Genomic DNA, 27216 nt, shown 5'->3' with positions numbered 1-27216 from the left:
TTTTCATGTCAAATCAAAAAGTCAGCTGAGATTACAAACAAAGAATTCTCATGGTGCAACAATGTTTATTAATATATTTGAGAAATGTATACCATCCAGGAAACTGACCTCCACTGTACTTATCCAATATGCAGACCACCTACATTGTCTTCTGTATGGAATATTAGCAAACCAATCCTGTGGTTTCTGCCCCAATACTCTTCCAGTCACTTTTCGTAAAACACCATCTGTTGGAGTAAAGAGTTAATTAACCATTTAACAAGGGCACAGCATAGAACTGCAGAAATATACAGGCACTTTAGATATACTGAGTTTTATGATTAAGCTATTATGTAAGGGGCAATAAAACGAAAACATGCAGGCTATATAATGGGCATGGAAGGGATGCTCACAACACAAGCAGGTGAAGTGTTTGTGTAGAAGTGCCCTCTATAGGCAATCAGGAAGGAACAGTATGAACGTTCACTGCCACACCGTTTTCTATTAGATGTGCTTTGTGTGAGGTCAGCCACTTGTATTTGCATCGAGTTTCACAATGGAGGATGAACAGCAAGGATTTAAATAAGGTTGGGTGTCACTGAAAGACAGCAGTCAGCCATGACAAGCTCATCATGTCAATACCACTTCAGTCTCTGCTGTGGTTGATGTTGCCATCAGAAATGACCACCGATAGATGGTGGAAGACATTCAGTTCAGGTTGGGAATCAGTGATGGTACTGCACACAGCATCATGACAGAGCATCTGAAGTTCTGGAAAATCTGTGTGCAATGGGTGGTTTCCCTCAGCCTGGTGGAGGAGCAGGAGTTGAATAGAATATTGACATCACCACAGCACCTGTAATGATATCATGATGCAGAATATCATTTTTGTCCCATACTGTTGTGGGAGATGAAATGTGACATCATATTGAGCCAGATAACAAGTGACAGAGCCAACAATGGAAGCATATGGACCACCACCACTGAAAAAATCCAAAGCTGTGCACACCAACTCTGGGAATGCCACAATGAACATTTTCCTTGACTGCAATGGCCCACTGCTCATTGACAAAGAACATACACAACACAGAATCTGCAGGGGTGATACATATTATGTAAATTTAAGGTGGAGGGCGGGGAAAGGAAAAGGAAAGAACTGATGATATCAGCTGCATCAGGACTTCATGTGGTATTGGCAGCAATGAGTGAAAATGTGTGCCAGACCAAGGCTCGAACCCGGGATCTGCTCACTGGACAGTTGCGTTAACCACTGCGACATCTGGACACAGTGTTTATTGCAAAGGCACAGACTATCATGGCACGCTTCCCAACCACCTCACACTCCCACCTACAGCCACCTATCCGCAGTCTCTGTCCATGTCCTACATGCTCGCTGATCTGAAGATTCCCACTGGAGGTCAAATGACTGCACTCAAAGTTGTGGATTCATTGGCCATCGAGATGAAACAGTTATATGAAAGCAAGGCGTCTGTTCTTTCAAACATAAACACTGTGTCCAGTTGGCGCAGTGGGTAATGCAACTGCCTAGTAAACAGGGCATGTCCATGCAGAGCGGCAGCAGAGACAGCATGTCCGAACATTGGTGGCAACGGTTACAAGTGTCTGGCAGGGATCTCACCAGGGTTGTGGTTTTCAGTGCACATGGACTCAAGTCTGTGAGGTCATGGAGGCGATGCTTGATTTTGCAATTATTATTCTAAGTTGTGCTTACACTACTATTAGAGAAAGGCACTTTTATTATAATTTTAAGGAATATTAACATAGGAGTTTTGCATTTTACAACTGTTTCACTTTGTGAGACAGTAATAGAGCAACACAGCTTCTGCTTAAGTAAATATGAATAATGAATGTTAATAGTGTGTGTGTGTGTTTTGTTGTGTTGTTTGGGCGAAGAGACCAGACAGTGAGGTCATCGGTCTCATAGGATTAGGAAAGGAAGGGGAAGGAAGTCGGCCGTGCCCTTTCAAAGGAACCATCCCGGCATTTACCTGGAGCGATTTAGGGAAATCACGGAAAACCTAATTCAGGATAGCCGGACACGTGATTGACCCGCCGTCCTCCTGAATGCGAGTCCAGTGTGCTAGCCACTGCGCCACCTCGCTCGGTAATGTTAACAGTAATGGAGAGAATAATAATGAATTAGTTAATACAAACAATCCTATTGGAAGAACCTCTGCAACTGAGCATATTATTAGAGGTTGAAAATCAGCTTCAGTTGTAAATTTCTTTAGTTATTACGACCGGTTTTGGGCTCTCATAAGCCCATCCTCAGGTGACACAACTGTGCTGTGGCCCCTAAGCGCCATGTACTAGGCGTGGTGTGCTACCTATGAGCACAGAACAGGAAGTTCTGCACTCATAGGTAGCACACTGCACTTAGTACATGTCCACCGTGGCACTCCATCCACCGCAGCGCTCGGGGGCCACAGCACAGTTGCAACACCTAAGGATGGGCTTATGAGAGCCCAAAACTGGTTGTGATCATAAAAGAAATTTACAACTGAAACAGATTTTCAACCTCTAGAAGAATTAGTTAATGTTAATGGGGGGAATGAGATCACTATCTAGGCAGATGTTCACAGTGTTGAAAACAATACTGATGAGCTAATCAGTAATAATGATTGTAATTCACTACCATCGAATAAATATCATGATGAAGCACATCATGATACTGTTGGAGTAATAGGGGAACAAGAAACTGATTGCTGTGTAATTCAGATTGTAAGGGATTCGTGATCCCACAAGCATAGATGCTAGTATACAACGCCAAGGTAGCAGACAGGAGTCGATTGACGAGTGCTGCAGTAGGCAGTGAGACGAGTGTCGAGCAGAAGTAGTAATGGAGAGTGTCGAGTGAGAAGTAGTACTGGAGAGAATGGTGGGCGAGTAAATTCACCGAATTATGACAAATGAGCGCATCCCCCTGATCGGCGTGGGGTGGACCCTCATCCATACTGATTCGCGAATGATATGAAACCAAAAGTGACAAGGGCCGAATTAAGTGTTTCGCGTCAACCGCGTCGGCCAGCAACAACCATGGATTGCAGTAAGGCTTGTTGTGAATGTTAACCATCAGCATTGTGTGTGACGAAGTACTGGAAATCAGCAATCAATAAAAAGATATAACTGTAATTAGACGTGTAAGGTGAAGGTAGCAACTGCCTCAGAATTTGTGTGTTCGTAGAAAATACAATACAGTTTGTACATCGCAACCTTTGTGGTCCTTTAGACAAACTTTCAGTCATTCCACTATTCAGTTGCAAAACAGCTGCACTCGGTTGAAATACCCCCGAAACCACAGCAGAAAAACCGATAGCCTTTCATCCATTAAGCACACGGTCATATAATTATAATAATTAACTGTTTGTCGGCTTCGATAAATTATTCAAAACCCAATAAAGGACAGTTGCAATCTTCGGAACTGAACAATGGTTCATTGACCTCAATTTTTCGTTTCAGTGGAATGACATTTGCAATTATCGAACAATTTTAGTGCAGGAGCAATCCGGTAGTGTTGTTACTGTGATTAAAATTACAGTATTCCAACTAGAAACAGTGTAATATAACATTTATGGTGAAATTAGAAATCGCAGGAATGAAGCACATTATTTAGACAATACAATGCAAAGTGACTGAGGAACAGTAAACAATTTATTTTTACAAGTTCAAGTGACAAAAGCAGTGTTAATGAAGTATGGGCACGAAAACCTGCATGAAGTACTGTAAAATTCATACTCTAAGAAAAAGCGCATTTGTGCATAATCGCCAGTTAACCAGCCAAAATTCCATTACGAAAGTATCAGGAACATGTTTTCAAGTGACTTTGTATCCGAAATTGGTTTTTGAATGGTATAAATAGCTCAATTTGATGTGGACCCATAAACTGTTACTGCATTTGCGAGTGTTGACTAGCGTAATTGTTGGATGACGTGACCCAGCAGCTAACCAAAGCATCTGAAGCAGTGAAGAAGTTCCACACGCCGCGACAGCAAGGATTTGGATAGCGGAGAGGTACCACACTGACCGGTAACTACAGCGGAGCCAAGTGGTTGAAGTAGAAACAACAACGACGCGGAGTTCGACATCTAGTGGCGAACCCCCGAAGTATACGACGTCTGCGCCACCCACCCTTCGATCAACGAAATACGTAACAGTAGCTCCATCCCGTCGCCAACCACCGAACTACGAGACTGTGTCTGCGTGATTCGCCACGAGCTTCGCTTTGCCAGGTGAAGGTAGATCGACTCCGAGAGGAAATGAACAGTATGAAGGCGGAGATAATTGGAAAAGCTGAGGAAGAGGTTGAGGGTGTCAAAACTGAATTGGAAGGGAGAATGCAAGAAGCTGAAGCACACCAGAACCAACAGATTCAAGACGTGGTACAAATACAACAGCAGTGCCATGTTAATATTGGTAAATTGGGAAACAGGCAAGTGAAATTGGAGGAGGCTGTGGAACATATTGTCACAAATGAGATCAAACAGCTGCAGGAGGGAGTCCAACAGCTAGAAACTAAAACTGAACAAATTAATAGGAAGATAAATAGTGCCACCTTAACAGTAGGGGAGGGCAACTTCATTACACTAGTAAATGCTGATAATAGGTATGCCCAGACCAACATGGGGCAAAAATATAAACCCAAAGGGGCATTACATCCAATGATATTTACTAAGTGGCTACGAGGAGTTTTCCCAGCATACTTACGAGATGCAGATAATATTCAGTTCGCAATAGACAGAATGGAAGGTGAAGCTTTCACCTGGGGAGTTAGGAAGAAAGAAGAAGCTACCAGCTACAGTCAATTTGAGGAAGAGTTTTTAAAGAAATACTGGTCCAAAAGTCACCAGTGTGCAACGCTTGAAGATTTACTGCATCACAAGTCCCTTAATACCTGGAGAGGCACCTTGAGAGAATTTGCTGAGCATCTATGGGAGTCGAATGAAACATTGGAGCAGGCATTGAATGACGACATAATGATATCAGCAATTAAAAGGAGGTTAAGTCGTAGGATACAAGAAAACTTATCTGGAAGCCTGATTAAAGATAAAGATACTTTAATGGAAGTATTGGAGCAATTAGAGACTATTTGTGCACAGGAAAACAACCAGATGCATGATCAGAACCAATGTGGAAATAATTACCATCAAAGTCAGTTTAATGGCCCACCAAATTACAGAGATAAATGTGGTGGTAATGGACATAGGAACCATGGCAATGGTCGACAGTTTCACCACAATTATGAGAGAGATGATGATGATAATGACAGGAATTAAGAGAGGGGAGAAGATAGACGAAGGGATCATGAGGTACGAATTGAAGAAATTTAGGTGTAGGGAGCCAGCAACTCTTTTGCTGGTATACCAAGTGGCGACTGGTACACTCACAGCTGGGTGAGACTTTATTTCTTATTTCAAGTTTCACTACTCTACCATCTTTCTCTATCCTTAGGTTAAGAAGTTAGTGTGTAATAGTTAGAATTGGTAGTGGTCATCCAAGTAATTCAGTCAGGAACCATGTAGCAGATTTATAGTTGACTTAAAATAAGGATAAGTAGTTACTGTTGATGTGTAATATGAGATGTCAAAGAATCAATAAGTCAAAAATCAGCTTAGTGTCAGTACATTGCAAAATTATTAGTGCCAGAAGTAATAAAATCAGAACCAGATCAGAAAGCTAATGTTTATAAAATGTGGTGGGAAGCTAATTGGTCAAACAAGAGTTTGTGTAACCTTACAGAGTTGTTTTGTGAGGCATGAAAGGGTCAAACTGTTGTAAGAAAATTGAAGTAATGTATCAGCTTGTAATTGGGATGGCATATAAAGAAACAAATACATGAGGAGATAGTTGTTCGAATAAATGATGTGAAATATGATGAACGGAGAGGCCAACAAGCCTGGAGTAGTATTTTTATGTAGTTATTGCAGCGAATATGGAGGGTTGATGTAGTTTGAAGATGTATATTTATTTGCAGTTGAAGTTGTTGTTAAGTTGAGGGAGTTATGTGTATTGAGTATGAGATGTTTGAAGTATTGAAGTATATGGAGGACTGATGTAGGTTGAAGAAGATATATATTTATTTGCAGTCGAAGTTGCTGTTAAGTTGAGGGAGTTATGTGTAATGAAGTGTATGAAGTATGAGATGTTTGAAGTATTGAATTATGTCATTTAGCACATGAGCAATATCTGTTTGCAAGTTATTTGTAGGTATACATGTTGATCTGAGGTATGCTGATAAAACAGAAAGTGTAACTTATGAGTAATGAGTAATTCATGTATCCAATTAGCTGTCAGAGTCAATTATGGTTATACTTAGATCAAGCTTTAGAAGCAGAATTCTGGCACTGTGTAATGAATAATAAATATCCATATAGCAGATTTGGATTAACGTAAGTATAATAGGAAATATTATATTTCTCATCTGAGCATTAGCGATGGCAGTAAATGTTTGGCAAAATGAGATGATCAGTAGTTTAAAATTTTTCATTGGATGACCACATTAGTTATAGTGATGCAAATAGTTATGTAAGACATACTTAGTGCAATAATGGAGCATTTAATATTATGGAATCAATTTGTAGAGGTAGGAGGGATTGTAAAATAATTGCATAAGTCAAGGTGTAAATGCTATATTTTGTTTTGATATTCAATTTCGCTTGTGTTAAGGACTCAAATGAATAAGTTGTGAATTTCTTCCTTAACTTTAATGAATATTGGCCAAGTGAGTTATAAGTTAGTGTGGTAGTAGTATGGACGGCAGGAACCCCGCTGAAAGGACGGCAACCAAAGGTGTAGCTGGCATTCAACTAGTTTTTTTTTCCTTGTCTTTGCTGTAGCAAGTTATAACAAATATGTAGTTAACGGACCATACAAACCTTGAAAGTGAAGATTTTTGGTAATTGAATGTAAGATACGTTTTATAAAAATATTTACCATGCTATGTTAATTAAGATATATTGATGTTGTATAATGTTTCTGTAGAGGCAGTTTGCTACCGGAGCCAACAGGGTATTATTTGTGATATTACGTAACTTTTCAGTATGTGGACCAGAACTCATGTTCCTCATTTTCATTTGTATGCTATGTGATAATTTTTTCCTATTATTCTTTTTCACCTGTGGCTACAAAGAAGGTTTTTAGGGCGGGGATGTAAGGGATCCATGATCCCACAAGCATAGATGCTAGTATCCAACGCCAAGGTAGTAGACAGGAGTCGATTGTCGAGTGCTGCAGTAGGCAGTGAGACGAGTGTCGAGCAGGAGTAGCAATGGAGAGTGTCGAGTGAGAAGTAGTACTGGAGAGAATGGTGGGCGAGTAAATTCACCGAAGTATGACAAATGAGCATGTCCCCCTGATCGTCGTGGGGTGGACCCTCATCCATACTGATTCGCGAGCGATATGAAACCAAAAGTGACAAGTGCCGAATTAAGTGTTTCGCGTCAACCGCGTCGGCCAGCAACAACCACGGATTGCAGTAAGGATTGTTGTGAATGTTAACCATCAGCATTGCATGTGACGAAGTACTGGAAATCAGCAATCAATAAAAAGATATAACCGTAATTAGACGTGTAAGGCGAAGGTAGCAACTGCCTCAGAATTTGTGTGTTCGTAGAAAATACAATACAGTTTGTACATCACAACTTTTGTGGTCCTTAATAATAGACAAACTTTCACTCGGTTGAAATACCCCCGAAATCACAGCAGAAAAACCGATAGCCTTTCATCCATTAAGCACACGGTCATATAATTATAATAATTAACTGTTTGTCGGCTTCGATAAATTACACAAAACCCAATAAAGGAATTTAAATGGGGATGATTCAAGATTGAAGCAACAGAATTATCAAGCAATGATGATGAGGTTAGCAATGGAACACCAGATGAGTGTAGTCTTCAGACTTTAATGTATACACTAAGGCATGTGTCAAAAGCAAATCATAGGAATAATATGAGTTTGACTACGAGAATTACTGAGTCTAATGAAATTTTGCGTAGGAAGATTGATGAAACTAATAGTGAATTAAGACAAACTGGAAAGGATATATCAAACAAAATTGATGAGCGATTTGATCAGCTGACCGTATCTTGTGAGGAATTAAAAGAAGGAATTTAGGACTGAACTGTCTAAATTTCAGGCTGAAATGAAAGGCACGAAGGAGATCTTTAACACAGAAGATCAAAAGACAAACACCAGAACTCATCAGCTGAACAGTTCAGTGGGGAAAACAGAAGGGGAATTGTTAGAAAGGTTTAGCTTCAACGAAAATAAAATCAAGGAACATGGTGATCAAATTAGTGAACTAACATTTAGTGTTGCTCAAGTAAGAAAAAAATCACATAATACTGCTCAGTGTTGTCAAAACAATGTAACACATTTCAATGCTAGAATCATGTAAATAAATAGAGAAAATTGGCCAGATGTGAGTAGGGATTGCAAACTAAGGCTTCCGTATAAATTTAATTATGTATACACACAGTTCATCCATTCCAGAAATCAAGAATCTCCTCCATTGTCACCTGTTGATGTTTGACGTCAATGGACCAGTCTGTAATTTTTTCCCTCCAAATACAACTTGAAACAGCATAAGTAGGTGCAGTCATTGCTTCTGGACATCTGATGATGGATAAATTCTGAATTGTGTCATACGAGCAATTATGACATTCCTTGCCTGATGTCTGACTTTACCACAGAGACTCAGTCAGCCTTAATGCAGAACTACTGATATCAGTTTGATGTTGAACAACAAATGACAAAAGAAGCATTTTTTTCATGTGACATACTTAAAAATTAACAATTTTTGGATTTTTTCCTTAACTTGTACTAAGAAACCTTACTTCTTCCCAAATTTCATCACTGTAGATTAACGAGTAATACCCTATAAGTTTAGATGAGTGAGTTTGCGAGAATCAAAATATGTGGCCCAATGGCTGTAGCTTTTAGTTGCATTGACTTAGAAGCTTACCTTTATTACACTGCCAAGTGGCTATAGACCATAGTATGTGATGTACCATAATTTCAACTTGTTAAGTCTACTAGTTCCTGAGAAAAAGGGGTCTTTAACAGACAGATGAACAGAGAGAGAGAGAGGCCTCAGAGGCAGAGGTAGAGGGAGAGGCAGAGGCAGAGGGAGAGGGAAAGGCAGAGGGAGAGGGAGAATTCGGATGATATAATTACAAATACAAATTTACAGTTTTCAGATTTTTTTTCCTTTGGTTGCACTGCAAAACCTTACTTGTTGCCAAATTCTTTGATTCAAGGCCAACAAGTTTTGATGAGTGATTTGTGAATATCAAAATATTTGACTTGGGCTATTTCTTTTGACTCCATCACCTTGGAAACTATAAGGGTTCTGTTTTTACCAATCGAGACACAGAACCCTAAGAAGTAAATAATACCCATGAAATATGTAATGTCAAATCACAGTGTCATAACAGAGCAGGTGAAGTAATTGAAAATATAATAGAAACTGAAGAATCTGCAACTAGAAATGTTAATAAGCACAAATTCCTCCTCAGGGGACACCACTTTAAAGTAGCACTGTCTGTGCGGGCAAGGAGGTTAGCATGCTCCAGATCTGGAGGGCTATGCTGCCAGTAGCGTAGCTACCAGCAGGGTCAACCAAGCCAGACAGACCAAAGGAGAGGAGCCAGACAAAGTGTGTCCCACAATGAGCTATCACTCCCCTTTCCTATCCCAAACCTCTCCTCACCATTTCCTTTTCTTGTCATTCCCTGGAATATTTACAAAAGGGTAGAAAAACCTCTACAGGCATGGAGAAGCCAATCTTTCTATGGGAGAAAACCCTGAATGAAAAATCCTGGTCCTCCTTGTTGCGGGTTGGCAACAGGCTACCAACCCGTCCCGAAAAAAATAATCACCGGTATGAGCATCACAGAAGAACCTCAGACAGGACTGATCTCTGTAAAACAACCTATCTTATTTACTCGAATCTAAGCCGCACTTTTTTTCCGGTTTTTGTAATCCTAAAAACCGCCTGCGGCTTAGAATCGAGTGCAAAGTAAGCGGAAATTCTGAAAAATATTGGTAGGTGCTGCCACAACTAACTTCTGCCGTCGAATATATGTAGCGCTACACAGGCATGCTTTGCAGGCACAAAGATAAATACTGGCGCCAAAACCTCTGCGTCAGTAAATAAATTTAAAAAAAGGGTGGAAGACGAGCTTCTTTCTCCGCCCCGAGTTTGGACCACTGCATTTTTATACATTATCCAACAAAATAAATACAAATTCCATATTGTTCATCTTTGAATGCAGCAGCATTTCAAAGTACTAATAAAATCCGACTGGCAAGACTGTTTGGGATGTTTGTCAATATGACCAACTCTACGTTCTGATTTTTTTCCTACCTACCTATGAGAAGAGATGGTTGCTGATAGGAACTTTCATGAATTGTGAATCACATGCAGTATTCTCTTCACCATAAGAATAATATGAATATAAACATTTTGCCATGTATTCTTTCATGTTTGCTGTTATCTCATTTAAATCCTGTCTGCCTAATAAACTACGAAACTAGTGAGACAACAGCAAATGCGGAGGAATAAACATATCATGTCATGTTTATATTCGTATTATTCTTATGCTTTATAGTGACACAGTCAGAAATGAAGCACGGCAATTGAGTAGATTTTTAAATCTAAAATGACTAATTTCTGTACAGAATGTAATGGACTAAAGAGGCGTCTGCAAAGATTTTCAAACGCAGAAAAATTTTCGCTAAACTCTCGTTGTGAGCATCTTCTGTCATACGCAGTCTATTATATGCTCCTTGTTGATCTTTATCAAAGAAAGCAGCAGTGTAAGTAACAACAAATAGCAGTCTCTTGCCATTGTTTCGCTAGTGAGACAATTTCTCTCTTTTTGTTTTTATTGTAAGCGGCGGTAGCGCGCACAAGAGCAAGCCATGCCGTGAGCAGCGACAGGTCGTAAACATTCATTATCGGAATGCGACAAACAATGCATGACACATTAAAATAATGCAGTTTCATTTTAGAGTGACGTAAACACCTATAACAAAGAGGATGGCTCTTATCAGATGAAGGAAAAATAAGCAATCAGTTCAAACCAGACGAAGCACACGAAAAAGGATGGGTACCCGTATAAATACGGACTGAGTGCCTGACGCATAGTAGTGGCCACCTGGTAAAGCGTAACTGCTAAGCTTACGACTCGAACCAAACTACTATAGCTGTATCGTCACTCATTCGACCTAAATTGTGTCTCATATTACAATGGACTAACTTTGTTTCGATTTGGAGGTGCGGCCTAATTTTTTTCTCTCCCCTTGAATTTCAAGTCTCAAATTTCAGGTGCGGCTTAGATTCGGGAATTTTTTTTTTCCTTGATTTCGAGTCTTATTTTTCAGGTGCGGCTTAGATTCGAGTGCGGCTTAGATTCCAGTAAATATGGTATGCAAGAACAAGGACTATGGAAGGAAATACTATTAGGGACCTGGAATGTCAAAGCTTATACCAACCTGGGACTGCAAAATGCGTCGTAAGTGAAGCAGATAAGTATCAAATAGGTCCACTGGCTCTGCAAGAGACAAGGTGGACAGAAACCGGAGCTACAGAAATGGAAAACTATGTCATATTTCATGGAGCCTCAGAAGCAAATCCCACTCACTAGGAATTGGTTTTGTAGTGAAGAAATCACTCTGTACCACTCTCATAGATTTTAAATCAATCAACCCCAGAATCTCACTCCTAAACATAGGCAGGAAAACACAAACTCACATATATAAATTGTCATGCCCAAACCGAAGAAAATGATGACATCAAAAAAAGATATTTTCTATGAGGAATTAGAAATGGTTTTAAACACTGTACCAAGTGAACATTACGAAATCATCCTTGGAGATTTTAATGCAAAAATAGGGAAAGGAGCAGCCATCATGGAGACCAAGCACAGTTTATATGATGTGAGCAGTGATAACAGCACTAGGCTGGTTAGCTTTGCGACTGCAAAAGGCTTGTTCATAATATTTCGACAGGAAGAGAATATATAAAGGAACCTGGTTGTCTCTGGATGGGAAGACAGTGAACCAAACTGACCATCTAATTCTAGAGATGAGAATAAAGAAGTGGATACAAAATGTCAAAACAGTAAGTGGTGCAGAATGTGAATCAGACCACTTCCTTTTCAGGGGAAGGATGAAAACAATATGGAGAACCAGAAAGTACAAAAGAATGCAGAGTCATTCGATATGACCGGGAAAGTCTGATTAAAGATAATATAAGAAGAACTTTCAAGATAGCACTGACAAACTGTTTTGAGGCTTTGAATGAAGAGGAAGGAGATATTGTGGTAGATCAAAAGTGGAAGGCAAGTGCAGAGACCATTAAAGAAAGAGACCAAGAAGTAATCCCAAAGCAAACTAAGGGAGAAAGGGTGTGGTTCAATGAGGAGTGTGAGGAAGTTGTCAGGGAGAGACAACAGACCAAAATACTGTGGATACAAAGTAATATGCAGGAATAAGAAAAATCAAAGTTTGAAGAAATACGAAGGCAGACACAAGCCACATTGAGGACAGCAAAGAAAAAATATGTGAAAAGCATCATGGAGGAAGCTCACCAAGACTTTCATGGAAATAGGTATAAATAACTTTATAGAAAAGTGAAAAGTTTTAAAGGAGGGACATACCATCAATGTAAATTCATAAAAGATGCCAATGGAAGAATGTTAACAAAAAATCAAAAAATTGGGAGAAGATGGGTGGAATACTTCAGAGAATTACTAAACTCTGATGAACCAACCAAACTACTCGAGTTTGATGACCCAGTAACAGTACACCCAGAATATCCTCCACCCACCATTGAAGAGATAAGGAACCAGATTAAAAAAAACATATGAATGGTAAAAGTCCAGGTGAGGACGGAATTCCTGCTGAACTTCTCAAGGCTGGAGACGAAATCCTTTGTTTCAAAATCCACAAGCTAATCAAGCAAATTTGGGTAAAACACGAAATATCGGAGGAATTGAAGATAGCTGTGATATTCCCCATATACAAAAAGAAGGACAAATCAGTATGTGACAACTATAGGGGCATAGCGCTACTCAACACCTGTTATAAGATCTTCTCCAACTGCCTACTAGAAAGAATAAAACCTCTAGCAACAGACATAATTGGAGAATACCAAGGAGGTTTTCATGCAGGACGATCAACCATGGACCAGATTTTTGTCCTAAAACAGGTCTGTGGAAAAATGTACGAATACAGACAAGAAATACATCTTCTGTTTGTAGACTTCAAGAAGGTTTACGACAGTATACATAGACCTAGCCTAATTAGAACTATGACAGAGTTTGGTATACCAAAGAAATTGGTCAAACTGGTAGAGGTGAGCCTAAATGACACAAAACTTAAGGTTAAGGTAGGCAGTAAAATGACAGAAACTTCCAAGTAGTAAATGGATTACACCAAGGAGATGGGCTATCACCTGTCCTCTTCAGCCTGGCACTTGAGAAGGTAATGCAGGATTTTAACAAAGAAAACTTCCAGGGAATTCAAATTGTCAATGAACACATTACATATCTGGCCTATGCAGACGACAATACACTATTAGCATGCACACAAGACAATCTGAAAAGAAGTATCCAGACCTTGGAGTTATTGGTAGCTACAATTGGTCTACAAATTAGCTCTGAAAAGACTGAGTATATGGCCATAGGATGAAAGATCCAAAACTCTCAAGATTTAATTGTGAACAACACCAGATATAAACATGTGAAAAAGTTCAAATATCTTTGATCAATTTTTACAGAAGTAACATCAACTGAAGTAGAAATAAAAGCATGACAGCAGGCGGAAAACAGATGCTATCACTCTCTAGACCCTATATTAAAATGTAGAAGTGTCTCTCAACAATTAAAGCTACGGTTGTATAAGACATTAATAATGCCAATAGGTCTTTGTGGTTCTCAAACCATGAGCACTCGAAAACAAGACCTTAACCGACTGCTTACATTTGAAAGGAAGGTCCTCAGGAAAATATTTGGACCAGTCTGAGATCAGACTACTGGAGAATGGAGAAGACGCCATAACACCGAATCAAAAGAGCTGTACAAGGAGCCTAACATCTTGGGAGTGATGAGAAGCAAAAGACTGCAATGGGCTGGACATGTAGTTAGAATGGAGGCAACAAGGTGGCCCAAAATCACAATGGACTGGATACCGTCAGGCAGCAGACCAGTGGGAAGACCTAGAAAGAGATGGATCGATGGAGTGAGAGAAGACTTATTGCACCTGGGAGTCATGGAAAACTGGAGACAGATGACAGAAACAGATGGAGAGCTCTAACTGTGGTGGCACATGGTCCACTGGGTCTGATCACATGAATGAATGAATGATGATGAATAAGCACAAATTAAATAAATATGGTGCTCTAGAAGAAAATGGCATTAGAGAATGGTTACAGGCTTGGTAAATGCAGCAAAGGAATTGTATTGGAATAGGAAGCAGTAATGCATTTGATGACTGCCTTTTGGGGGTATGCAAGTCCCATCAGTTTGCAATAAGGAGTTTAGTTGATTCTGTTGTATCTGTACAAAATTTGAGAATCCAGTACATAAAGCAGGTAATGATAGAAATAAAACTGAATGTGTCATTAAAAGATTGGAAGGCGGAGAATTTTTATGGAGAATGAAAATGTGTTCTTCTTGTTCAACATATGATGAATTTATAAATGCTTTCCTTAACCAATATTGACCAAAACTAAACTAAACTCTGTCCAAACTGGCCTTGGAGGCCCAATGGTATTGACAGGCCGCCATGTCATCCTCAGCCCACAGGCATCACTGGCTGCAGATATGGAGGGGCGTGTGGTCAGCACACTGCTCTCCAGGCCGTATGTCAGTTTACAAGACCAGAGCCGTTACTTCTCTATCAAGTAACACCTCAGATTGCCTCATGAGGGCGGAGTGCGCCCCACTTGCCAACAGTGCTCGGCAGACCGGACAGTCACCCATCCAAGTGCTAGCCTAGCCTGACAGCACTTAACTGACAGGAACTGGTGTTACCACTGTGGCAAGGCCGTTAACATTGACCAAACACTGCGCAAAATATTGTATGCAGTGAAATTTTCATGGCAATCAATTTTGTTGATGGTGGGTGTCAAAGTTATAAAGAATTCTTTCAAAATTATTGGTGAAGGAATTTATATTCTGATAATCCTCTGAAGAAAAGGACTTTAATTTCTATTTCATTGGTCAAATTGCCTGTAAGCATGCAAGAAAAATTATTAGGAATTCTGAAATATAGTGTTGGTGGTAGTATACTGCATGCTCTTAAACAGCTGGATTCATGCTCCGCATTAGTCAGCACAGAGAAGGATGGGGAGATAATGAGTGGAGACAGAATAATCAAGATAACAGACAAAGAGACAATCGGGAAAATTATAGGGGACCACCTGCTATGTGTAGAGGTGGATGGTACTGTGGAAGATTCGACAGTAATAACGGACAGTATCAAAGAGAGGCAAAAGATGACACAGGAAGCATGAGGCCAGGTGACAGGAGGGAAACAGCTAGCCGAGGCAAAAGAACTAGTTGGGGGGAATGATGAGGTCCAGTTGAGAACTGATTTGGAACAAAGACCATCCAATGTTAATTATTTGGGATATCAGGAGTGGGATGCATTAAGGAAGATTTAAAATTTGACAGTGGAAAATCCAGGATGGAATGTAACAATACTGTGAAAAGGAAAGTTGCTACTCACCATACATCTAAGATGCTGAGTTGCAGATAGGCACAACAGTCTTTTTGTTGTGCCTATCTGCAATTTAAAATTTGAAGAAGACAAGAAGGTCAATGAAAATTATCAGACCACATTAAAGATACAATTATATGGTCCAGAAGTATTAGCTATTCTAGATTCAGGGAGTGATATTTGTGTGGTAAATGAGGCGCTATATTTAAAGTTAAAGGAGAGAAATGATATTCCAGAATAACCAGTAAAAGAGCTGAGAATTATTGGAGCCATTGGTGCTCAAAGTAAGTTAGTAAAGAACGAAGTGATGTTGCTAATTTATATTAAAAATTGGAGGTTTAATGTGAATGTAAACTAGCGTTTCTGGATTGTGTGTCAAATTAATTTTGGGGATGAAGTGGTTAACAGAGACGTGTGTTGAGGTAGATTGTAAAGAGGAGCAATTAAGATAAGTATAGGTAGAGAGGAAGATGAAATGTTATTTATGGTATGTATGATGTTGAGGGATGCAGAGAGTGAGGTTCATGCTAAAGTACTAAAGGATACAGTTAATGATTACTATGAGGGAAGTGGTAGGCACAGAAATTAGATGTAAGTTGGATTGAAACAGAGTGAGGTTCATGTTAAAGTACTAAAGGATACAGTTAATGGTCACTATGAGGGAAGTGGTACATAAAAAAATTAAATGTATGTTGGATTGGAACATCATTGAAAGATCATAGAGTCTATACTGTAGTCCACAAGTATTAGTCATAAAGGACAATGGATCTGTAGGAATGACCCTGGATGAGAGAGCAATAAACAAAATAATAAATCACAAATGGATAGACTAGAAATATAAGAGGAGCTGGTCCAAAAGTTTAATAATATTCAGATTATGAGTAGTACTGATCTGATGTCCAGTTTCTGGCAGATACCATTGACTGAAGAACACAGGGAATATATAGTTTTTGTTTATATGCATCGGTGTTATTTTAATATACACTACTGGCCATTAAAATTGCTACACCACGAAGATGACGTGCTACAGACGCAAAATTTAACCGACAGGAAGAAGATGCTGTGATATGCAAGTGATTAGCTTTTCAGAGCATTCACACAAGGTTGGCGCCGGTGGCGACACCTACAACGTGCTGACATGAGGAAAGTTTCCAACCGATTTCTCATATACAAACAGCAGTTGACCAGCGTTGCCTGGTGAAACGTTGTTGTGATGCCTCGTGTAAGGAGGAGAAATGCGTACCATCACATCTCCGACTTTTATCAAAGTCGGATTGTAGCCTATTGTGATTGCGGTTTATCATATCGCGACATTGCGCTTGCGTTGGTCGAGATCCAATGACTGTTAGCAGAATATGGAATCGGTGGGTTCAGGAGGGTAATACGGAACGCCGTGCTGGATCCCAATGGCTTCGAATCACTAGCAGTCGAGATGACAGGCATCTTATCCACATGGCTGTAATGGATCGTGCAGCCACGTCTCTATCCCTGAGTCAACAGATGGGGACGTTTGCAAGACAACAACCATCTGCATGAACAGTTCGACGACGTTTGCAGCAGCATGGTCTATCAGCTCGGAGACCATGGCTGCGGTTACCCTTGACACTGCATCACAGACAGGAGTGACTGCTATGGTGTACTCAACAACGAACCTGGGTGCATGAATGGCAAAACGTCATTTTTTTGGATGAATCCAGGTTCTGTTTACAGCATCATGATGGTCGCATACATGTTTGGTGAGATCGTGGTGAACGCACATTGGAAGCGTGTATTCATCATCGCCATACTGGCGTATCACCCGGCGTGATGGTATGGGGTGCCATTGGTCACATGTCTCGGTCACCTCTTGTTCGCATTGACGGCACTTTGAACAGTGGACGTTACATTTCAGATGTTTTACGACCAGTGGCTCTACCCTTCATTCGATCCCTGTGAAACCCTACATTTCAGAAGGATAATGCACAACCACATGTTGCGGGTTCTGTACGGGCCTTTCTGGGTACAGAAAATGTTCAACTGCTGCCCTGGCCAGCACATTCTCCAGATCTGTCACCAATTGAAAACGTCTGGTCAATGGTGTCCAAGCAACTGGCTTGTCACAATACACCAGTCACTACTCTTGATGAACTGTGGTATCGTGTTGAAGCTGCATGGGCACACCATCCAAGCTCTGTCTGACTCAATGTCCAGGCGTATCAAGGCCGTTATTATGGCAAGAGGTGGTTGTTCTGGGTACTGATTTCTCAGGATCTATGCACCCAAATTGTGTGAAAAAGTAATCACATGTCAGTTTTAGTATAATATATTTGTCCAATGAAAACCCATTTATCATCTGCATTTCTTCTTGGTGTGGCAGTTTTAACGGCCAATAGTGTAGTACAGTTTGATCTAAATATTTCTATATCAGCATTTACTAGAATGTTAGATGGTGTTCTAGGAACTGAACTACTATCAAAAGCACCATGTTACATGGATGATGTGCTGATTTTGGCAAATAAATGGAAATAAAATAACAAAGTTTTGGACCTGATAGTAATATCAAAGGTTACATTGAAAAATAGAAATAAAAGTGCTCAAAGACAAAAAAGAACAATTATGGTGAAGTCAAAGGAAGAATCTGAAGTTTTAGATATTGAAATGTCAAGTATAGCTAAGAAACTTAAAACACAGGATCTTTTATTGTGAAATTTAACATTTGACTTTCATAATAATTTTTATATTCTCTTAAGGGAAACTGTGAGAGCTGATGTTTTTATAGCATTTTATGAAGTGTACACTAAAAATCATACATATTTACATTACATTATTCATATTGATAGGCAGTTTAAGTAAGATAACATCCACCTTTCATTTCAAAAGGCTTTCAGGATTACATATATAAAAATCAATAGAAATTCTGCTGCTCTTTACTGTTATTAACTGTTTCATAAAGTCCTCACTTTCTTTATCTCTTATCAGTATGTTTGGACACAGACTAGATGCATTACTAGCTATTTTAGTGAATTTCTTTTTTGGAGGTATTGAATGTAGTTTCATTAAGACACTTCACTGCACGGATATTGTATCCAAGTCTGGCACATTTTCTGCTGCAACCTACTGGTGAAGATAAATCTTTGGAAACTTTGTTATGGATTCTCAGCGATGTGCTTTTAACTACGAACACTGAAACCTCACATTTATACTTCATGAGACAGACTTTCTCAGCACATACTTCTCTAGAGCCTGATTTACAATTAGTTTAAATTTTCCCCATGATTCCTCTAGGTCAATCATACTGGAACTAAATGATGCCCACTCACCGTTATCTAAATAAGATACTAACAACTGCTTACATGCCCTTCCCAGCATAAATTCTCCAGGCCTTCTTGATGAATTTGTGAACTTTAGTAACCATAGCGGCTATAATAATATCATGATCACAAATCTCTGTATCTATACTGACACTGTTGATAAGGTCAGGCCTTTATGTAATTACATATATTTTCATTGCATGCACGCTCAAGACAGTTACTGGAAAATGTATTCAGAACTACTTCACAAGACTGTCTCTTTGTACCACTTGCAATGAATCTGTAGGCATCCAGTTCAAGCTCAGTAAGTTCAAGTTGCCTCTAAGTAATTTTATCACCTTTTTGTTGTATGGTCACACATGAGGTCTCGTATGACGGTGGCAAGAAGTGCCGGCATGGAAGGAACTAAGGAGCTGCCGTACAAAATAACCGTGTAGGGAGCGGAGCCCAACACGGAGTTACAGTTCAGGCAGTCAGTCCTAGAGGGACCTCTCCACAGAACAAGCCTGGGCCTTGATATGTAGTATTTGTTTTGGCTCTGCTTGTATTCATACTAAGCCACATTCCATGGGGACTTGGTAGGCCAAGATAGTATAAATTCATCAAGTGATTCGTTCACTTCCTGCTCAGATGAGCATTAAAGATAGTTGTTGTTCAAGTCTTGCCTTCTGTTCGTGTATTTTCTGACCAAATTCCATAACTCCCACAAAACTCCTTGTTATCTAACTGAATGAAGCTTCTTCAGCCTCCTATGATATTAAGTGTATAGACCACATGCTGGGTGTGACATAAGACATTTTTATTTTCTGATGTCAGATGTGAGGTTGGCCATGTATTAGTCTGCAGTTGCTGTCACCCTATGGATTATTGGGATAGGTCACGCATTTATGCAGTTTTCTCACATTTCTGCAGTTTTCATCAGTACACTAATGTTCCATATAAATTGCAAATTATGCAAGCACAAAATATGCCACACTTTAAACTGTGAACAATGTGACAACGGTGTGAAACTTGAAGGCAGTTTATACCAAATGTGTTGCCACTGTTACGCAACAATGTTACTACCATTATCTCCAGTGCCTCTATAATGTACAACTAAATTTGATTAGATTAGATTAGATTAGATTAATACTAGTTCCATGGATCATGAATACGATATTTCGTAATGATGTGGAACGAGTCGAATTTTCCAATACATGACATAATTAGGTTAATTTAACAACATACTTAAGTTAATATAACAACTTTATTTTATTGTGTTTTTTTGTTTTTCTTTATTTTTTATTTTTATTTTTTTAATTTAATTTTATTTTTTTTAATATTTTTTTGTTTTTTTTTTCTCTTAATTTATATCTAAAAATTCCTCTATGGAGTAGAAGGAGTTGTCATTCAGAAATTCTTTTAATTTCTTCTTACATACTTGTTGGTTATCTGTCAGACTTTTGATACTATTTGGTAAGTGACCAAAGACTTTAGTGCCAGTATAATTCACCCCTTTCTGTGCCAGTTAGATTTAATCTTGAATAGTGAAGATCATCCTTTCTCCTAGTATTGTAGTTATGCACACTGCTATTACTTTTGAATTGGGTTTGGTTGTTAATAACAAATTTCATAAGAGAGTATATATACTGAGAAGCTACTGTGAATATCCCTAGATCCTTAAATAAACGTCTGCAGGATGATCTTGGGTGGACTCCAGCTATTATTCTGATTACACGCTTTTGTGCAATAAATACTTTATTCCTCAGTGATGAATTACCCCAAAATATGATGCCATATGAAAGCAATGAGTGAAAATAGGCGTAGTAAGCTAATTTACTAAGATGTTTATCACCAAAATTTGCAATGACCCTTATTGCATAAGTAGCTGAACTCAGACGTTTCAGCAGGTCATCAACGTGTCTCTTCCAATTTAATCTCTCATCAATGGACACACCTAAAAATTTGCAATATTCTACCTTAGCTATATGCTTCTGATTAAGGTCTATATTTATTAATGGCGTCATACCATTCACTGTACGGAACTGTATGTACTGTGTCTTATCAAAATTCAGTGAGAGTCCGTTTACAAGGAACCACTTAGTAATTTTCTGAAAGACAGTATTGACAATTTCATCAGTTAATTCTTGTTTGTCAGGTGTGATTACTATACTTGTATCATCAGCAAAGAGAACTAACTTTGCCTCTTCATGAATATAGAATGGCAAGTCATTAATATATAATAACAACAACAAAGGACCCAAGACTGACCCTTGTGGAACCCCATTCTTGATAGTTCCCCAGTTTGAGGAATGTGCTGATCTTTGCATGTTACGAGAACTACTTATTTCAACTTTCTGCACTCTTCCAGTTAGGTACGAATTAAACCATTTGTGCACTGTCCCACTCATGCCACAATACTTGAGCTTGTCTAGCAGAATTTCATGATTTACACAACAAGCTTTTAGTATTTTGCTGGAAATGCCATCAATTCCATGTGAGTTTTTGCTTTTAAGCAAGTTTATTATTTTCCTAATTTCAGAGGGAGAAGTGGGTGAGATTTCAATTGTATCAAATTGCATAGGTATGGCCTCTTCCATTAACAGCCTAGCATCTTCTAATGAACACCTGGATCCTACTATATCCACAACATTTAGAAAATGATTATTAAAAATATTTTCAACTTCTGACTTTTTGTTCGTAAAGTTTTCATTCAATTTGATGGTAATACTGTCTTCCTCTGCTCTTGGTTGACCTGTTTCTCTTTTAATATTATTCCAAATTGTTTTAATTTTATTATCAGAGTTGCTGATTTCAGACATGATACACATACTCCTGGATTTTTTAATAACTTTTCTTAATATAACACAGTAGTTTTTATAATTTTTGATAGTTTCTGGGTCACTACTCTTTCTTGCTGTCAGATACATTTCCCTTTTCCGGTTACAAGATATTTTTATACCCTTAGTAAGCCATGGTTTGTTACAAGGTTTCTTACGAGTATATTTAACTATTTTCTTGGGGAAGCAGTTTTCAAATGCATTTACAAAAATGTCATGAAATAAATTATATTTTAAATTGGCATCAGGTTCACGGTACACCTCATCCCAGTCTAACTGCTGTAGGCTTTCCCTGAAATTTGCAATTGTTAAATCGTTGACTGGACGTACTACTTTGGAGGACTGTTTAGTATTGCTGAATGGAGCTATGTCATATATTGTAACTAGCTGTGCACCATGATCAGAAAGACCATTCTCAACAGGCTGAGCATTTATGTGGTTAAACTTATCTTGGTCTATAAAGAAGTTATCTATCAGTGAGCTGCTATCCTTTACCACCCGAGTAGGAAAATCAATAACAGGTGTCAAATTGAAAGAACCGAGTAATACTTCAAGGTCATTTTTCCTATTACCCTCTTTCAGAGAATCTACATTGAAGTCCCCACAAATAATAATTTGCTTCCCCCTGTCTGACAGATAGCACAACAAGGAGTCCAAATTTTTCAGAAATAGATGAAAATTTCCTGATGGGGACCTATATACAGTTACAATTATAAATGTGCCTTTATTTAATTTAAGCTCACAGGCACATGCTTCTATATGTTTCTCTACACAAAACTTTTTTGTTTCTATACTTTTTGCACAATGATAACTTTTGACATATATGGCAACTCCTCCTTTCTCCATATTTTCTCTCATTACATGTGCAGAGAGCTTATATCCACTTACATTTACCTTATCCATATCAGTAACAATGTGATGCTCAGACAGGCATAGTATATCTATTTCATTCTCAGCTTCTAAATCTTCTAAACAAACCAGAAGCTCATCTACTTTATTCTTTTAACTCCCAATATTTTGATGAAATATACTTACATTATTTTTAATTATACTTTTATGAGAACCTTTCCTTATTCTAACATTTGCAGTACTCTCCTGTCTGAGTTTCTCATTGTGCTTAGGCCTAGTTCCTATACCAGTGGTCACACGGTGTTCAGAGAGGCAGATTATGTCAACTGGGTTGGGTGACTTTAATTCATCAATGCAATTACCTAGGACTGAGATACAACTTGGTGGAGATACAATTTCTGGTGATTGGTGAAAATTTATAATTGATAGCTGTGATTGGTGATCCAATGTGCTAGAATTGTGCTGTTTAATTTCTTTCCTAAACTGAAGATTTGTTTCAATCCTGACCTCTCGTAGAACTTGACATCTTTCTGTCTTACCTATCCTAAAAAAGGTGCTGCTCCAACACCTGTAACCACTGGTATTTTACCATTCATGGCAGTGCCTCCCCCCCTTAAATTTTCTGCTATTACCCCAGCCAGTTTCCCCTTCCCTTTCCTGTTGAGATGTAGGCCGTGCCTGGTATAGTCCCACCTACTGAGATAATCAACAGGAACCACACCAATATGAGCCCCCGCACCCGACCCAAGCAGCCGTTCCAACTCCAAATTAACTCTCCCAACAGAAGAGTTCAAATGAGGCCGGTAATGGTGTCTCAGGACAGATACAAATTCAACATTGGTGTGTCTCGATGCCGACGCAATCTTTACCAGGTCACACTCTATACTGTACCCAGGATCTCTGTCGATGCTGTTCCCTGGCCCTCCCACAATAACCACGGTGTCTTCCCTGGTAAATCCTTTACAGAGTGAACCTAAATCCTCTGTCACCTGATCCAGACTAGCACTTGGTTTGAAAAAATTTGTGACCTGGTATTCTGGTCCTAATTCCTCCTGCAGAAGTTGGCCTACACCTCTGGCATGAGAACTGCCTAACAACAAAACTTTCTTCCTTTTCGATGACTTTCCTACATTATTTTTCAATTTCCTATTGAAAGTTTGTTGTGTCCTGTCTACACCTACCTCTGCTTGAGGCTCATCAGTTTCTAACTGAAGCAACAGGTCAAACTTATTTTTGACATTCACCACAAAACTGTCAGACTTAGTTCTAGGCCTGTTCCTTCTGCAACCTGTTGCCACTTCCCACCTCTCTTTGCCCTTCTCCCTCCTTAACCTGTCCAGATCTTCCCTAGCCTTGAAGTTAATAATCAGTTTGATTCCTTGATTATCATAGCAGAGAAACAGGCTGAAATATATCATGAGGAGTCGGGATAAAAGACACCCCTTTCTTTAAAGTTTTCCAAGTTGTTATGACTCCATCTCCCTTCCTAGGCATCAGCACTTTTTATATTACCTTCCTTGGAAAGTACTAAACAATTGTAGGACACAATAAAAGATATTACATTTAATTTGAGTACCAGTGAAAATGAGCATATTTTCAATGCTCCTCCACTTCGTCATTGTTTTTGAGGGCCTTTTGTGCTCACTGAAAATGAAATCTAGTTTTCATCTAGCATGGCTTTTTTAATGAAAACGTTTCAAGAATGTTCGTGGAAAACTTTTTTTGTAAAAATTTGCCAAAATAGCCGTTTTTCGTTGTTTTACAAAAATCATCAACTCTGCCCTCAGTTTGTAAACTACTGGAAAGCAGCAGGACAATGAAACTTTATATTCTGTAACACTGTATTGGTAAGTTATTACATGCAAAGATTCAGATTTATCCTGCAATTATTTCCAGAAATATAAAAAGCTAAACTTCACATTTTTTTCAAGTATCTATTTTTTCGGCCAATTTTGCGGTGCTGTGAAATGAAAAGAAGGCCATAAAGTGCTTCATATGTGTGGTAAGGCAGGTCAGATGGCACAAGAGTGCTGCATGAATAAAAGAATAAGGAAGATAGGGCTGGTTGTATCAGGAAATGGCAGGGAAATGGACAGGTTGTGGGTTGTGGGTAGCGAGGTGCTCACAGAGTAAGTGGCAAAGTCGCAGAGGCCCTTGTACCTAGATGAAAGCTGTGACATGTTTGAAATGCAGCCATACCAGCAACTGCGCAGCAGCATAAGAAAGGAAGGACATAAGAAAGCAGTGGCCTTACACCTTGCCCAGAAAAATATTAATAGTCGACTGTGAAAACATAAATGAATTTATAGTACTGGAGTGCCAAGAAGGTTTTAATGATTACCTGAGATTTCTCGTGGATAGTGGGGTGTAGATAAGACTATTTTGAAGTATCTTGAGAAATGGCAGAATGTATAGTTCAGACAAAAATATTAGGTTTATTATACTTCCAGTCTTGTACCACCATGTTTATTTGTGATCAGATAATTAATTTCAGTCATAATGACTATCTTCAGACCTGAGTGGAAACAGGTTGCATTATACATATCACACCATTAAATGTGTTGGTGCAGTCAAAATTATTATCCATTTCAGCTTTGTACAACAAATAAAACTGACAAAGCCAAAATGACTACTGATTTTGACTGCACCATCACATGTAATGGCGTGATATGTATAATGCAACACATTTCTTCTCAGGCCTGACAAAATTAATTACCTGATTACAAATAAACATTGTGATCCAAAATAGGGATTGTAATAACGCAAACATTTTTCTGGATTGCTGAAAACTTTTTCATGACCATGTCACAACTTGTCAAATATTAGGTTTTGGGAACTTGCTAATATGGTTAGAAGGATGGAGGGAACTGTAACCCTTAGATTACAAGCAGGAAGCAGAAAGCAAGTGAAGCATTGCTTCCATGTAATCAGGGAGGCTGTGGATCTTCCGTCTGATGAACTGGGACTTCTTCAAAGAAAATTAATTTGTAATCAGTTACACCACCAGAAGTCTATGGATCTGCAGAGAACAGATCAAAGTAAAGACAGAGAAACAGTGTGAGCTCCTTACAGTCCGGTTAGGTATTAGAAGGTAGTGACTTGCTAACACAGTTGCGCATGTACAGGAAAGAGAAGGCTCTTTCAGAAGAAGCTCAGATGCAGAGCAAAAGATATGTAGAGAAATGAAGACTGAGTCACAGGGTGAGCTCCACCCAATAAATCGAAAGAAAAGAAAAGCTGTTTTGAGAAAGGCATGAGTGTGAAGCAAGAAACATGCAGAAAGGCAAGAGCAAGTAGGGACAGTAAGCGAACTGTTGACATACAAGAGATTCAGACCACTTGAGTTGTTGGAGCCAAGCAAAATGAAAAAAGGCAAATTGGGAGACTGCCTAAGATGTGTGTTAGCAGAGGTAGTCTCGGAGTAGATATTGTTGCAGGAATTATTTAGAATGAATAACACATGTAAAATCAAGCCACAATGAAAAGCAAGAAGAATAATACTAAAAGAGAGTGTCTGAGTGAGTCATCTGAACTCAGAAGAGAAGGCAGCAGTTAAAGAGCTATGCACCATATACAGTGATGTGTTCCATTTTTCAGGGGACAAGTTATCATATACAGATAGTATCAGGCATGAAACTATACTGCTACTGCAAACAGAAGGAATGGTGATATGCTCACGACCAGAAGCATAAGAAGAGGAGCTCCAGCAAGAAATTAAAAAGATGTTAAGAGGCTGACATCATAGTACCAAGCAAAAGTAGTTGCAACTTTCCATTAATTATGGTTTGCAGATGACAGATGCCAGAACAAAGGAAAAGTGGCAAACTGTCATGGTCTATGGGCAACTGAATGTGATATCTCTACATTCAATATACCCATTGTCAATGATAGCTGAAATTCATTATGGTTGACCCCAGACTTAGCGAAGGGCTGTTATTGAGAAAAGCTGGCTTTCAGCATGCAGTATGGGAATTAAAATTACAAACAAATGCACATGGGTCTTAAAACAGCTTCAAGTAAATTTCAGAAGACCTTCATTTTGACAGGATTACAAGGTGACACATTTTTCATCTACCTGGATGACATGGTGATACTTGGCTTCTTCTTAAAAGAATACAATACGTGGCTGACAGAAGTATTTGAAAGATAGACTCCAAAATTTAAAGCTACAGGTGGACAAATGCGTAATTTTGCAAAATTAAGTATGCTATTTGGGCCAAGGTCTATTGAGTGAGTGTTTGATGCCAGACCCACAGAAGGTCAAAAGATAAAGGAGTACCCACAGCCTAAAACAACAAAGCAACTATAGGCATATCTAGGCCTTGTAGGATACTATAATTGGTTTAGAAACAACTTCAGCAAAATCGCAAAGCCACTAAATGAATTATTAAAAAAGGATGTACCTTACTCATGGAGTGTTGAGCAGAAAAACTGTTCTCAGCATTTAAAAGAGAAGCTGATCAGCCCACTTATATTGCAATAGCCTTATTTTGAAAAGGACTCCTCAATCACCACATATGGTACACAGATGGCA

The 27216-nt window shown here is 38.9% G+C and overlaps 1 protein-coding gene across 1 annotated transcript in view; it reads right to left on the bottom strand.

The window, feature by feature from the left end:
- Window positions 1-27216, bottom strand: part of LOC126235270 (telomerase reverse transcriptase-like) — a 186903-nt gene that overhangs the window by 130721 nt on the left and 28966 nt on the right. The window contains exon 4 of the mRNA XM_049943999.1: window positions 109-227. Within this exon, the coding sequence (XP_049799956.1) occupies window positions 109-227 (119 nt within the window). The remainder of the gene's footprint in view (window positions 1-108; window positions 228-27216) is intronic.

Source organism: Schistocerca nitens, chromosome 2 (genome assembly GCF_023898315.1).
Source record: "Schistocerca nitens isolate TAMUIC-IGC-003100 chromosome 2, iqSchNite1.1, whole genome shotgun sequence".
In the NCBI taxonomy this organism is placed as follows: Eukaryota; Metazoa; Arthropoda; class Insecta; order Orthoptera; family Acrididae; genus Schistocerca; species Schistocerca nitens.
This window is presented reverse-complemented; position numbering and strand designations above follow the sequence as displayed.